The sequence below is a fragment of the Macaca nemestrina genome, chromosome 17, assembly GCF_043159975.1.
Source record: "Macaca nemestrina isolate mMacNem1 chromosome 17, mMacNem.hap1, whole genome shotgun sequence".
Lineage (NCBI taxonomy): Eukaryota > Metazoa > Chordata > Mammalia > Primates > Cercopithecidae > Macaca > Macaca nemestrina.
Window position 1 is genome coordinate 81,620,497 of NC_092141.1, and position 16,197 is coordinate 81,636,693.

A 16,197-nucleotide genomic window follows, 5' to 3' on the forward strand; every position below is an offset into this window, starting at 1 on the left:
GGGGAGATCAGTGGTGCTAACACAGGAACACACATCTTACTGGCAAAACACTGTCTTTTTTTTTTTTTTTTTCTCTGTAAAACGTTGCTCTTATTGGGAGCTTGAAAAGCATTATTATAAAAAGCCATGGGAAGGGAGAAAGGGAGAGGAAAGAGAGGGGCAGAGGGAGATAAGAATTACCCAGGTTTGGACAGGGACTCTGGTGATGAGGCCCAAGACGATTCATTTCTCCCTGTTCGCTTCCCAGCCTTCAATCCCATCTGGCTCCTTTAATTTGAGTTTTCTATTGCAATGCACAAAACAGATAGTTTTCCAAAAGCTTGCTCAAAAGTTTCAAGGTGGTCCAAGAATGGGAGGGGCACTTCTTGAAGTTCAAATGGGACAAGAGAAAAAATATCAAGAAAGCGGTGCGGGGAGTGAGCCTCAGAGGGGAAGCTGAGACAATGAGGAAAGCAGACCTTCTGAGACATCCTGGAAGTTCCCTCCACCCTCTGAAATGGAAACATGACCAGCTACGGACAGATCAGCTCTTAGAGGGGAGGAAAGAGCCTCAGGGTTCAGGAACCAGGAGCTCTGACTTCAGTCATCCCTGATGACCTCCTTTTCCACCCTGAGACTTCAGTTTCTTCACTTACAACATTAGAGACTTGGGTTAGATCAGGGGTTTTCTGCCAAGTGCACAGGGGGAACTTTCGGGGAAAGGGTGGTATCTATTCCATGCAGAGTGTGCACCTAGGAACTTGTTCCAAAAGCTTCAACTGCTAAAAAAAAAAAAAAAAAAGTACTTAAGAGGCAAGACAATCTTTCAAAATCACGTTCAGCCCACCAATCCTACGAATTCAAGCTTGTTTTCCCAGTTGCAATGGATGAAATAACTATCCTAAGTTACCTTTCTTCAAAAGGATTAATCCTGTGCTCAGTGAATCTCTGTGGATTGAAGGGACGGATGGATGGGGACAGACTGATAAACGACTTGATGGCAAATGACATAAGATGGTGAGAACCTGTTTGATCCTGGTCTGGCTTTGCCCATGCATCCAGTGGACCTCCTTGGCCTGGCTCACTTTCTTCACTTCCCAGAATGCATGCAATAAATAACATTACGTTTTTTAAGTCACTAGAAAAGTGAATGTCACCCTCTCCCCTTGAAATGGCAAAAAGAAACACTGAACTGATTTTTTGGGTGTTTGGAAGTGAGGACATTTTGCATCTCTATGCTCCTCTGCTAGGGTAGACCATCAAAGGCTCGGAGTAGCTTCTCACACTTTAATTGGCCCATTTCACATTTCTACCCCTCTACGTAGGGTCACATAAAAGCTCTACTTTTATTTCCGACATGGGAAAATAAGACAATAAGGAGCTTTATAAGTGCCAAATTCAATGGGGGGTGAAACATCAGGGTACAACAGCCAGAATATAAGGATGTTACTATTTTGAAAAACGTCCAAAGCGAAGTTGGACATGTCCAAAGTTACATGTAACTTACATATATGGTCCTTAGCCTTTTGCAGGTACACCCTCTGTACAAGCCGAACATGGATCCGGAGAGCTACACACTCGTCTCAGCTGCCTTTCCTGGTCAAACTTTTTCCTTCTGGTGCTGTCTAGCGACCTATGACGCCAAGCTACCGCGTGGTGGCGCTGTCTGTCCACTGCTGCCCGCCGGCACTTTCCAAGACCACTGTCGCTTTGTAATTTAAGGTGAGGCTATGCAGTGTGGGAGGACGAGCCAGGAAAATTGAAGAGAAGGAGCTGCCAATAGATCACTCTAGAATTCCAGACAGGGTAGTGTGATAGGTTCAAGAGAAGAGCTTGCCTGCATGAAATAAAATTGAGAGCACCCTGTGCGACTGCAGATAAAGAATAGAACAGGATAGTGCTGAAGTGACTGAAGGGTGGGAGGGGCATTTCTCTGCTGTGAAAGGGTGGGAACAGTGGGATCAAGGTGTCAACGTATTTTCTCCCGAGGCACCTTACTGTCCTCAGGCTGGGTCTCCACTTCTCAGGCTAAAGGCTACTCTCCAGGGAGACCAGGCTGGGAATGCTGAGACCCAAGTTGCTAGGCAGGGAGGAGGTCAAGATCAGCAACTGTGAGGAAGGAAGGGTCTCCCTGGGATGCTCCACGAGTCTGGGAGACTGAGTGCTGCCCGGGGCAGGTCTAGGCATTGCGAGAGCAGCTGCGTGGAGGCTTGGAGGGAGCCAGTGAAGGCAGCTTGCTTGTTCAAAGATGTTAGAGTGAACTATAATTAAAATGTTTCCATGTGAGTTCCCTGAGACTCCTCCCTGCCACAACAATGAACTCTCCTTTGTAACTTCTCTACGTGTAACCTGCAAGCATGCTTTCAATAATCTACAGGATGCACACCCAGAGTCTCAGCTACTTGGGAGGCTGAGGAGGGAGGATTATTTGAGCCCAGGAGGTCAAGGCTGCAGCAAGCTATGATTGTGCCACGGCACTGCAGCCTGAGCAACAGAGCAAGATCCTGTCTACACACACACACACACACACACACACACACACACACACGCAATCTACTGGAGCAAAACTAGAGTGGCTGCTTGGACAGGCAGACACACATGTAATATGTTTACACATAAAGACATGCTCATCTACTGGCTAATGTTGATGAATGACCAGGAAAATATGTCAATTGCCATTTTTCTTTCTAAATAAAGGGTTGTTTTGTTAACGAATGGCTGCTGTCTTAAATAACTGTTAATATCTCAACATATATATTTATAAGCCAGGGGAAAGGATTTATCTGACTTACGATCTTTACTCTTTGATCGGAGAGGCAAACATATATCTTAAAATTGGTTTTGATGCCTCCATGTGTAATTGAATGAGCTATGTTACGTCCAAATGTAGACTAATCAACCATGCATCCTTTACCAAGTGTCTGGGTGCTGATTAGCATTAGCTGGTCTGGTCATATCTTGGGGATGTGTTTTGTGGACTATTCACGGCACACTAAAGTTCGCAGCCAGCCTCCTCTGCTGTGCACAGCCTGCTCTGGGATGGCCGCTGCACCTGTAGGTCAAGGCGGGTCCATGGACTACAAACATCTCTTGACACGTGCTTAGTCAAAGCTTAAAACAGGAAGTGGTATGTGAAGCTGAGTGTTTAAGTATAGACAGCCTTGCTTTCCCTGCTGGTTTGAATGATGCCTGCCACTGAGTTAAGTGGGAGCTGAGGGTGTATCTCCTCTCCAGAGAACACGTTCTTCGAAGTGACAATACTTCAGAAAGGAAAACCACTTAAGCATGCAATTCCCCAAATGCATATGGTCTGAAGAATTCCTTTGTGGTTGAAGCAGAAAGAAACTGCTATGGGACCAGAATAGAAAGAAGCAAGCTGGGGCCAGGCACACTGGCTCACACCTGTAATCCCAGCACTTTGGGAGGCCGAGGCGGGTGGATCACGAGGTCAGGAGATCGAGACCATCCTGGCTAACACGGTGAAACCCCGTCTCTACTAAAAATACAAAAAATTAGCCAGGCATGGTGGCGGGCGCCTGTAGTCCCAGCTACTTGGGAGGCAGAGGCAGGAGAATGGTGTGAACCCAGGAGGCGGAGCTTGCAGTGAGCTGAGATTGTGCCACTACACTCCAGCCTGGGGGACACAGTGAGACTCCGTCTCAAAAAAAGAAAAAGAAAGAAGCAAGCTGTGTTTCCCTCGAACTACAGGCCTCCCTCTGCTGGCTGAGAGTCTTCCTAATTCAGGAGACAATGACGTCTGAATGAATACCTTGGTGCAAGCTGACATGGCCAGGTAGGGAGGTGGACAGAGGTGAAGGAGCTGGGCAGGTCTCCAGGAAGGTGAGGAAGTAACAGCATCTGTACACCAGATGGCAGCAGCCACACACACACATGATAGGCGAGGTGCCTACCTGTCTTCCCAGGTCAGAAACCCCTTACCTGGGAACTGAAGACAGAGCCTTCTCGGAATAGTTCCTTTTCTCGTGGGTGGCTATGATGCCATAGGCAATATCTATATGAAGCCTCTTGCTTCAATAAACAGGGCACAAGCAGGAGGTCATAAGAAAGACAGTTGGCCTCAAGAGTATTGAATGATGAATCTGGGCTAAAAACAGGAATTGTGTCCACTAAATTAGGGGTCTACACGCTTTCTGAAAAGGGTCAGATAGCCAGGCACGGTGGCTCACGCCTGTAATCCCAGCACTTTGGGAGGCTGAGGCAGGCAGATCACTTGAGCTTAGGAGTTCGAGCCCAGCCTGGACAAAGTCAATCTCTACCAAAAAAATACAAAAATTAGCCGGGTGTGGTGGCATGTGCCTGTTGTCCCAACTGCTTGGGAGGGAGGCTGAGGTGGGAGGATCACTTGAGCCCAGGCCCAGGGGGTCGAGGGTGCAGTGAGCCATGATTGCACCACTGCACTACAGCCTGGGTGACAGAGTGAGACAACGTCTCAAAAAAAAGAAAGAAAAGAAAAGAGAAGAGAAAAAAGGAGAGGGGAGGTCAGATAGTAAGTATTTTCAGCTTTGCAGATAGTAAGTATTTCCAGCTTTTCAGCCTTAAGATTTCTCTGGCCATTATGCAGATCGGCCACTGTAGCACATATGGAACCACAGACAATATGGAAACAAATGGGTGTGTCTGTGCTCCAATAAAGCCTCCTTTCCAGAAACGGGTGTTGGGCCAAATTTGGCCCACAGACCATAGTTTGCCAACCCCTCCACTAAAGGAGTCAAAAACGATCCGGTTTAGTTAGCTTGGTGCACATGTACCCTGGGCCTGTACTGGGTAGCGCTTTCCCCAGTCTATGTAAATGCAGTCCTGCTCCCCTCTCAGTCCACTCCACAGCATGAGATCAACCTACATTTCCTTGTCACCTGGACTCAAATTCTCCCTTCTCCCTTCCACGCAACAACAAAATCAGCTGGCAAATGCTGTCTGTGGGTTCTGTACACAACAGCTCTTCCTGGGATCAGTCCTTATTCTCACGGTCATCACAACATCCGGTATCTTCTTCATTGCTGCTAAGACACACAGCAGTGTGGGGGGGGGTTCTGTAAATATTCTTTTTCAATTGCTGCATTCTTCATACTGGCCTATCTCCCCCACCCGCTCTCCCAAATTATTTCATCTTAGCCAGACGCATGTTTGAGTTACCTCTTGGGTGATGTCTTTTGTTTGTATCAGAACCCACCATAGATGCCAATTTTTTGCTGAGTAATGCACCTGTTTTTTCCTGCCTCAATCCAATGCTTTATTTATTTATTTATTTATTTATTTATTTATTTATTTATTTTGAGGCACAGTCTCTCTATTGCCCAGGCTGGAGCGCAGTGGCACGATCATGGCTTACTACAGCCTCAACCTCCCTAGGCTCAAGTGGTCCTCCCACCTCAGGCTCCAGAGTACCTGGGACTACAGGTGCATGCCATCCCACCTGGCTAATTTTTTTGTATTTTTTTGTAGAGACAGGGTTTCACCATGTTGCCCAGGCTGGTCTTGAACTCCTGGGCTCAAGCAACCCGCCTATCTCAGCCTCCCAAAGTGCTGGGATTACAGGGATGAGCCACTGCAACCAGCCAATCCAATCCTTTAGACATACCTTCTCTAAAGCACCAGCGAATTCTATCTCAGTCATACCGGTTTGTCCACCAGCCCTGAAAGAACCTTGGCACCTACCTTGGCATTTGCTCAAAGTACTACCTGCCCTTATCATCCCCTCATCCACGCAGACCACCCCTACGCTCCTGATGAAATGTAGCCCATTCTATGAAGAGCCCTTGAGAGGAGCGAAACGCTTGCCTGTCTTCTGCTGGTTTCTCGGTCTGGCTTGGATCAAGCCCTGTGGAGTTTGGACTGTGTTAATCTTATGCTGTCTATGGGCTTAACCGCCCACTAATAAATTACTATGGGTATCTTTTCTGCTATTGACTTTCAATTACATCACATTGAAGTCAAGACAATGTGGTCTGAATGGTATTGATGTTGGGGTATGTATTCTGACTCTGTGGCACAGCACTCTAATCCATTTTACAAACCCTCTTGTGGCTTGAAATGAAAGCTTTCTAATGGCTGGGCTGGAGTTTATATATGTCCACTGTATGCATTTTGTTAACTTAATATCTGCGTCATCTACAAGTATCAGAGAGGGACATTAAAATCCCCCACCATGATTGTGTTTCTCCTTGCAATTCTGATGATTTTTCCTTTAAACAGTTCGAGGCTTATGCTGCTAGGTGCCTACAAACGCAACATCATGACATCATCCTGGTACATTACTTCCCCTTTCCTTAAGTACTGACCTTTATCCCTTATCTGGCTTTCTGCCTTCAGGTCTGCTTTGTCTAAGACAAAAAAGGTAATACCCGCTTTCTTTTGATTAGCATTTGCCTTGTATCTTTCTTCCTTTCTTTTCAACTTTATCAGGTAGTATTTTAGGTGTGCCACTTGCTAATCACTTAGAACTGAAAATTTAAAAAGCAAAACCTCTTTGAAGAGATGAATTCCACCATCTGATGGCTGAATTATTTCACTTTGGTTTTCCATCTCCCTTCCCAGTGTTTATTCGTTCATGCATTCTCACTTCCCTCCTCCATCCTATACCTCTCTCTCTCATTAGTAATTGTCCTTTTAGATTCACTAGCATATTTGTTTTTTGAGACAAGGTCTTGCTCTGTCACCCAGGCTGCAGTGCAGTGGCACAATCACAGCTCACTGTAGCCTTGACCTCTCAGGCTCAAGTGATCCTCTTGCCTCAGCCCCCTGAGTAGCTGGGACCACAGGTGCACACCATGATGCCTCGCTGATTTTTTCATTTTTTATAGAGATGGGGTCTCCCTATGTGGCCCTGGCTGGCCTTGATTTCTGGGACACAAGCGATCCTCCTGCGTCAGCCTCCCAAAGTGTTAGAATTACAGGTGTGAGCCACCACGCCAGACCTAGCATAATTTACTAATGTCTTCTTTTCCCTTTTGCCCTGATGTACCTTCTACGCATATCCTGTAACAATGGGTAATAAGTAGTAGACTTGGCAGTCTGTATTTGTGCTCAGTAAAAAATTCAACTTGGCAATAGACAAGGGGTAGGCAAACTCAACCCAAAGGCCCACCACCTATTTCTGTAAATAAACTTGGATTGGGGCACAGCCACGCCCATTTCTTCTTCTTCTTTTTTTTCTTTTTTTCTTTTTTTGAGACAGAGTTTCACTCTTGTCCCCAGGCTGGAGTGCAACAGCACGATCTTGTCTCACTGCAAACACCACCTCCTGGGTTCAAGCAATTCTGCCTCAGTCTCCCAAGTAATTAGAACTATAGGTGTGTGCCACCACACCTGGTGAATTTTTTGTATTTTTAGTAAAGACAGGTTTTCACTCTGTTAGTCGGGCTGGTCTTGAACTCCTGACCTCAGGTGATCTGCCCGCCTCGGCCTCCCAGTGCTGGGATTACAGGCGTGAGCCACTGTGCCTGGCAAGCCACACCCATTTCTTTACGTATTATTTAGGGCTACCTTGGCACTTCCACGACAGTCAGTCAAGTAGTTGTGACAGAGATCATATGGCCCACAGGCCATCTGGAACTTTAAGAGAAAGTTTGGCAGCTTCTACTCTAGAATGGCAGCTACTTTTTCTTGGCACTTTGAAGACAGCATTCGCTTGTCTTCAATTAGAGCTCAGAAATCTTCTGTGAGTTGAACTGTCGTTTCTGCGTAGAGAGTCTGTCTCTGCCTCTGGTATCTCCAGATTCTGTCGCAGTCCCTGGTGGATACGGTCTGGGTCTGCGTCTCCACCCAAATCGCATGTGGAATTGTAATCCACAATGCTGGGGGTAGGACGTGGTGGGAGGTGATTTGATCATGGGGGCGGCTTTCCTCCTTGGTGTCTTTTGTAAAACTATTGTATTATTATAAATCTATCCCTTATTAAGCATTAAACAGTGCTTTCATTTGTGCAGCCTTATGCAGTTTTTTTTTTAAATTTTAAATAAACCTTTCATTTTAGATTAGCTTTAGGTCTACAGAAAAGCTCAAAGATAGTACAGACAGTTCCTGTATACCCTGCCCTCAGTTTCCCCTATCGTTAGCATCTCACTTTGGATGGAACATTTGTTGCAACTAAGGAACCCATATTGGTGCATTCCTTTGTTTGCTTGCTCGTCTGAGACGCAGACTTGCTCTGTTGTCCAGGCTGGAATGCAATGGCGTGATCTTGGCACACTGCAACCTCTGCCTCCAGGTTCAAGAGATTCTCCTGCCTCAGCCTCCTGAGTAAGCTGGTGCCCACCACCATGCCTGGCTAGTTTTTTGTATTTTTAGTAGAGATGGGGTTTCACCATGTTGGTCAGCCTGGTCTCAAACTCCTGATCTCAGGTGATCCACCCGCCTCGGCCTCCCAAAGGGCTGAGATTACAGGTCCTTTTCTTTTCTTTTTTTTGAGATAGAGTCTCGCTCTGTTGCCCAGGCTGGCGGCCAGTGGTGAGATCTCAGCTCACTGTAACCTCTGCCTCCCGAGTTCAAGCGCTCCTGCCTCAGCCTCCTAAGTAGCTGGGATCAAAGGCACCCACTACCACACCCAGCTAATTTGTGTACTTTTAGTAGGGATGGGGTTTCAGAAGTATGTAGGCCAGGCTGGTCTTGAATTCCTGACCTCAAGGGATCTGCCTGCCTCAGCCTTTCAAAGTGCTGGGATTATAGGCGTGAGTCACCGCACCTGGCCATGTGCATTACTTTTAACTACACTACACAGTGTATTCAGATTTCACTAGTTCTTCCCTAATGTCTCTTTTCTGTACAAAGATCCCATCTTACATTTAGTCTCCTTCATCTACTCTGGACGGTTTTTTAGACTTCCCTTGTTTCGGGACCATCCTGGCAGTTTTGAGGAGGGCTGGTCAGGTACTTTGTGCCTCAGTTCGGGTCTGTCTGATGCATTTCTCCTGTAGTTTTCTTATTTCTAGTTTTGTGAGCGCTATCTTTCCTGCGCAGCATGTTTCCCTATGTGGTTTGCTTCTATTTTATTTTCTATTTGAGAGTAAGTGTAACTGTACTTGAGTCCTCTTCCTTGCCCCAGGCATCTGCTGTGGCTGGTTAGTGGAAGAGTTAGGGCTTTGTGTAGGTGAGGACTTTATGTTTGTTCCTGCTAGAGCCTAAAATATTTCTATTATCCTAGGCCAGTATTTATGTTCTTTATTTGAGGTTTCTGGTACAAGACACAGTGCAAAGGTTTGTACCGTACACCCTCGTGTGATGCAGGTCTAGGGTTTTCCTATCCTGCACATCGTTTACTATGCCTTATACCCTGTCTCTCTGTCCAAGATTCTGGAGAGAGGACAAGCTGCACAGGCAAGTTCCTGGACCAGTGGGTGGAGTTTTATAGCCCCTTTTACAGAAAGCAATACCTGTAAGTCCTGGCCTTTAGGCTTGGCTGTTTCAGTTTCATGATATCCAAGGGCAAGGCCACGGCTCCATCTGCTCCATGGGCATGAGGTCTAACCCTCAGTCCTTTGAACCTCTGTAAGGATCTGAAACCACCTTCCATGGTGCCTTTGATTTTTCCCTTTATTTCTAGCATCTGGCATTTCTTTCTCCTTAGTTCTTGGCTGTGTAGTAAAAACCATGTTTACTTGTGTGTGTGTTTGCAGTGGGACATCCACGTCAGCTGAGCTCACCATGTTACTGGAAGTACTAGTGACAAATGTTCAGCTTTTTGGAAGATTTCTGTCATACGAATTGTGTTTTCTGCAGTGACTAGCATAATGTGGGACACATACCAGTACTCACTAAAGAACGGATGCATGAATGAATGAGCGGAGACCAGGACTGCTCAGAAGATAGCTAAGCATTTGCAGCCTCAGTGGAGGCTGAACTGGTTGAGTCTGGGAGATTCTGGGCAGGCAGGGGCTGGTACACAGTCCCTCTGCCTGGCACTCTGTGTCACAGTGGTCCTGGCCTCATGTGGCTTTATTCAATGCTGAGGACTACATGATTTTACCAATGGCTCATCCAACAGGGTGGTCTGTTCACTCTACTTTCATCGTCTTACAGTGTCAGTACCTTTTCTTTTCCTTCTTGAAAGAGGGAACTGGCTGGGCGCAGTGGCTCATGCCTGTAATTCCAGCACTTTGCTGAGGCAGGCAGATCACGAAGTTAGGAGATCGAGACCATCCTGGCTAACACAGTGAAACCCCATCTCTACTAAAAATGCAAAAAAAATTAGCTGGGCGTGATGGCGGGCGCCTGTAGTCCTAGCTACTCGGGAGGCTGAGGCAGGAGAATGGCGGGAACCCGGGAGGCGGAGCTTGCAGTGAGCTGAGATTGCACCACCGCACTCCAGCCTGGGCGACAGAGCAAGACTCCGTCTCAAAAAAAAAAGACGGAACCGAGAGTGTGGGTGGATTTAGTGCAATCGATCAAGCCAAAGTCTCATCCTGGATTGCAGGTGGTAATCTAAGGCAAGATACTGCCTTGGTGTATGAACACCATAGCAGCCTGTTTCTGCAGGGCTGGCTTCTCTGGACTCTACACACAAGCACAGATGCTGGTTTGAAAGCCCCAGCATTATGAGACAACTGGAAGCTGCAGCCCTTGACGTCCTTGTGTCAACAGGCACAACACTGGCCCCAACCTGTTATTGGTTGAGCAATTCTACAGCCTTGCAGGGAGGCAGGCTCTGCCTGTCCAGGCTATACTTCAGCACGCACCTTTCCCTCGTGGCTACTCAAGTGGAAAGTCCTTACTCTCCACTACACTCTAGTCCCTATCCTCCTATGAAATCCTATGTGTAGTGTGAACTAAAGGCAGAGAAAGCTAACAAGCCTTGGCGTGGGGGCTGTTCTACATCTTGCCACCCAAGAAGAAGAGGGCAGACATTTAGGAAGGAGGGAATCACAAACTCGATGTGTTTTTCAAAGTGGGGAGAATGGGCTGAAGGGTCTGCTTGAGGGAATGTTCTTCCCCCATTGCTTCTCTCCAGCCTGCATTGCAGGGCCCCCCGCCCTCATTACTCTGTGGACACAGTGGCGATGACAGCAGAGCTCCGTCATTACTGCCCCGCAGGCTGTGACGATAACGGGTCAGGAGTGGGGGCATATGGACCCTCCAGTGATGCTTGTATAGCAGAGGGTCTCGTGAGGCTGAAGACACTGAGGCCCGCTGCACTGACTCCACCCCAGTTAGAGGATCCGGTTGAGGGCTTTTATAACTCAGAGAGAATCTGTTTGGTCCAGGGAAGGGAGGAGCTGAGTTGGAAATATTTTTGCTCCACTTTCTTCCGAAATACTTACAAAGATTGGCAGAAAGTGCAGGTGATAGAACAGAGGAACATTGGAGTTGACATGATGATGTCGCGGGGGACGTGGTGCCACCAGACAGAGAGCCTGGCCTGTGAGTTCCATGCCTGGGGCACAGCTGTCACTTGCTGGGCACAGATCTTCTGCAGCCTGTGTGGTTTCCTGTGCTCCGGGAGGACCTGGCCTTTGAATGTTTATAAGGTCAGACCCTCTGGGCTCTTCGGCCCCGTGGATATTGCTTGACTCTGAAGTCTCTTGTGGTCTAGTAGAGTCAGGATCAAAACTGCTGTGCCAGGGGCAGAAGAGCTACATGCCCCCACCCCAGGCCCCGCGCTTAGAAGAGCAGTCTGCAGGATGTGACGAGTCATCATTAGCCCTTGTTTTGGGTGACATTTCTTCCATTCTAAAGGCTCTGCCCTCGTCTACCATCTCATGTGATTTTCACCATGGGCATTATTTTAATGAATGACTTGGGAGTCTGAGAGGCAGGAATATGAAGTTGAGAACACGAAACGTTTTGCCCTAGAACATTCTTGTCCATGCACATATTTGAGGCTTCATGGAGCAGGCACGCCTCTTAACATACAGCCTTAGAATTCAGTGACCGGCAATGACTACATGTAACACACAGGGGCTCCACTTCAGCTGGGGAAATAGATGCAAGGAAGTGGTCTGAACATAGTCCTCAGGGTGCATAAACAGGCCCCATGCAGGCTTGGTAACCGGGGAAGGATGGAAAAGGGGTTATGTGAGAAATTCGTTTTTGACAGTCACGATCAACGGGCGCAGGAGGGAGTGCTATTTCCTGGGGGGAGTCAGGGAGAATATTTTGGGACTGCATCAGTCTGAAGACAGTGAATGAGCTACAGGAGTGATAAAGCAGTCGCCCCTGAGTCACTGCACTGAGTTATGTTTTAAAATAATTGTGAATTCAACTACCTTTAGATAGTGCGCATGCTGTTTAAAGTTTGCCTCAGTCCTCATGGTTCCCAACTGTCTTCAGCTGACTGTCTCCACCCATTTTGATGATCTTTTAGTCCCCTGAAGCCACTTGAGTTTGCTGCCTTCAGATAGAAGGTTCCATCCTGCAGAGTGTGGCATTTATGGCTTTGTGGGTCTGGGTGGACCATAGAGACCTCACCTGCACCACGTCTAGAGAACGGCATGTGATCCCAAGGCTGTGACCTTACCCACGCCCTGTTTATTCCCAGGCAGGTAGAAGAGCAAAGAATGTACAAGGCCCGGTGCTTGAGTATGGAAGGTGAGGGAAAATGTGACATTGAGAGTGACGGCAAGGTTGGCTCGGTCAGTTGGGTACAGCAGTGACAGGGAATCCTGGAGGAAGGGCAGGTTCTACATGAAAACAGATGGAGAAATATAAGAACACGTATTCAGGACAAAAGACTCGGCTGGAGCTCGACTTGGGTATCACCAGCAAACACATGGAAAATAAAGTCAAAAGAATGGAGAAGGTTGTCCAGGGATGGCGCGTTCAGTGAAAAGGAAGGATGTTCTAGATACAGGTCCCCGGGAACATCACCTCTTAAGAACAGGCCATAGGATGAGAAGCCCACCACCAAAGGGACTTTCCAGGAGCAGGTGGAAAGAGAGAGGGAAACCAGGAGAGCCCAGCGTCAAGAAAGACAAAGGGAGGGCTTCGAAAAGGAAAGGCCTGAAGAGTGTCAGTGGCTGCCTTTGTTTTTTGTCATCAGTCTTCACACCTTTGAAGTGCTTAGAGTACAGCTTGCGATTCTGTCCATGTTTTGTTTTCAAAATGATCATCACCCACTTAATAGCTCATTTGAAAGACTCCTTTCTCAGGGATGGCCTTCACCGGACCCCATGCGGCCTCCATCAGTGGGGCTGGGGTGCTGAATGATAATGCACAGACAGCCCACCCAGGTGACACGCACACCCGGAGCACCCCTGGGTGCAGAACCATGCTCTGGGGTACCAGGGTGCTGGCTTACCTGGCACTCTCAAAGGTAGCAGATGCCGTCTTTTCTATAGCCCCGAATCCAACTCCAACAGCGAGACCCTCTGAAATAGACATAAGAAAAACAAGAGGGGTTAGGAATATTTCCCAATAAGGAACATCACCATCACTGTCACCGTGTCAAGTAGGACTGCATGAGGCTGCCAGTCACAGGAAATCATACCAACAGCAGCTTAAACCCAGGGAAACTAAGGCATGGGGTCCAAATGGCTGCTGCCTGCAACCTAGGAATGATTTTTGTATTTTTTAAGTAATTGAAAAAACAAAGACTACTTCATGACACATGAAAATTATATAAAATTTGGCCAGGCACGGTGGCTCATGCCTGTAATGCCACCACTCTGGGAGGCCGAGGCAGGCAGATCACCTGAGGTCAGGAGTTCGAGACCAGCCTGGTCAACATGGTGAAATCCCATCTCTACTAAAAATACGAAAGTTAGCAGGGCATGGTGGTGCACGCCTGTAATCTCAGCTACTCGAGAGGCTGAGGCAGGAGAATCACTTGAACACAGGAGGCAGAGGTTGCAGGAAGCCAAGAGTGTGCCACTGCCCTCCAGTCTGGGTAACAAAGTGAGACTCTGTCTCAAAAAAAAAAAAAAAAAAAGAAAAAGAAAAAAGAAAATTATATAAAATTCAAATTTGAGTGTCTGTAAATGAAGTTGTATTGGCACACAGCCATGCTTATTGGCTAACGAATTGTTTATGGCTGGTTTCATGTATATTAGCACAGTGGAGTAGTTGGGACAGAAACCGTATGGCCTGAAACCCAAAATATTTACTATCTGGACTTTTCATAACCCCTGGCCTAAACACACAGGGCTTTATTTATTAGCTCATGCAACAGAAAGTCCAAGGTTGATACGGCAGCCCGATGATGTCACTGTAGACACAAGCGTCTTTTGTTTTCGTTTTTTTTTTTCTTCATCCTCACCACTAGGTCCTCATAGTTGCAAAGTGACTGTGCTACTTCCAGGCATCTCAACTACATCCTAGGCAAGAAGAAAGTAGAAAGGTAGAAACCTTTCTTTATCAAGTCTTTGGCTCATTACTCTGGAATGAACGCCTTTCCCGGCATCCCTCATACCTCTTTGGCCAGAACAGGAGCAAATGCCCATCCCTGGTTCCATCACAGCCTCAGGCCCCAAATCCTGAGACTCCGGGACTGATTGAGGCCAGTCTCCATCCCTCTCTGGGGCCGGGAAAGAGCCTACCCTGCCCATGCTCCCTGAAATCAAGGGAGCCGCCATCCGAATAAACTGGGGTCTTGTCGGCAGGAAAGGAGGAGGGGTGGCACGATCACCACCACCAGCATGCATTTTTATTTTTATTTATTTTTATTTTTTATTGAGACAGAGTCTTGCTCTGTCGCCCAGGCTGGAGTGCGGTGGTGCCATCTCGGCTCACTGCAAGCTCCGCCTCCCGAGTTCATGTCATTCTCCTGCCTCAGCCTCCTGAGTAGCTGGGACTACAGGTGCCCACCACCACGCCCAGCTAATGTTTTATATTTTTAGTAGAGACGGGCTTTCACCGTGTTAGCCAGGATGGTCTCGATCTCCCGACCTTGTGTTCCGCTTGCCTCAGCCTCCCAAAGTGCTGGGATTACAGGCATGAGCCACCGTGTCCACCCAAGCATACATTTTTATACGACTGCTCTTTGAAGAACATTCCAGCTTTCAAAGGAACCACCCTCAAATGGTGCAGACAGATGCGGTCTACACTGAGGGGGTGGCTAGAGTCGAGCTTGCAGCATTGGGCTAGACGAGATGGGTTTTCAGGTCCTTTCCTGTGGTTCACGGGCTTGCCAAGTTCACCAGCCACTCGCCGAGGGATCAGATGTGGGAGGATGACGCTGGTCTGCGTGTATCTGATGGAGTAGTGAGGGTCATGGAAGGAAATGGACCTGACCCAGTGGCCGTGGACCAAAGGGGTGGAAGCACAGCATCAGGGCGCTTCTGACATCTGTGAAGAGGGCAATGATTCCCGTCGATCCAAACACGAAGGAGAACTACTGAATTACCACCACTGTTCAGCAGCAAGGCCAAGGGCTTTGCGGGGGTCAAATTAGAACTTTTTTTTTAAGAAGAGGGAAGATATAAAAATCTACTGAGTGAGAGGAACTGATTTTCTTTTGATTCACTGCCTCGTAGTACAGCCCGTTTCTTCCTTGTGTCCTGTCTGTTTCAAGTGGGTCCAGGATGCCGGAATTGTGATACTGACTCCAGGAGACACCTGGGGACAAGAAGCCAGTGGAGACTTATCGCATGTTGCTCACCTGTGATGCAGTCTGGCTCAACAAGAGACCGCAATGGGGTCTGGAGCCCAAAGATCCTGCTAAGGAATAAGGTGTTCTTTTTTTTTTTTTTTTTTTTTTTGCCTCATTTTACCCTTTGTGCTTGATCTCCTGTGGGGTCCTGATGGGATAGCTGTGACCACTGTAAGCTGCAGGTTGAGAATTTGGGATTCTTTTTTCTTTTTTCTTGAGACAGAGTCTCACTCTGTTGCCCAGGCTGGAGTGCAGTGGTGCGATCTCAGCTCACTGCAACCTCCACCTCCTGGGTTCAAGTGATTCTCCTGCCTCAGCCTCCCAAGTAGCTGGATTACAGGCATGTGCCCCCATGCCCAGCTAATTTTTGTACTTTTAGTAGAGATGGGGTTTCACCATGTTGGCCTCCCAACGTGCTGGGATTAAAGGCATGAGCCACTGCACCTGGTGAGAATTTGGGATTCTGATTCCCTACCAGGTATCCTTCCACTTTTCTTATAACAACCAACGTCAGGACACAGAGTCCTAGGACACTGGAGCTTGCCCCACACTGCAAGCTCGACTCCAGAGATCAGCCGCTGTGACTCTTGAGCCCCCGCCAGGTTCAGAAGCCGGTAGTTAGAGGGAGGTCTTTCCAAAACCAGACAGCAGCATCAAGCCTTCTGGGCCTGGCCTCTCAG

General features: G+C 47.7%; 1 protein-coding gene across 11 annotated transcripts in view; it reads right to left on the bottom strand.

Annotated features, from left to right (window-relative positions):
* Positions 1-16,197, bottom strand: part of LOC105469096 (solute carrier family 39 member 11) — a 565,539-nt gene that overhangs the window by 74,380 nt on the left and 474,962 nt on the right. For all 11 annotated transcript variants that reach the window (XM_071083524.1, XM_071083523.1, XM_071083528.1 and 8 more), the window contains one exon: positions 13,229-13,298. In XM_071083524.1, the coding sequence (XP_070939625.1) occupies positions 13,229-13,298 (70 nt within the window). The remainder of the gene's footprint in view (positions 1-13,228; positions 13,299-16,197) is intronic.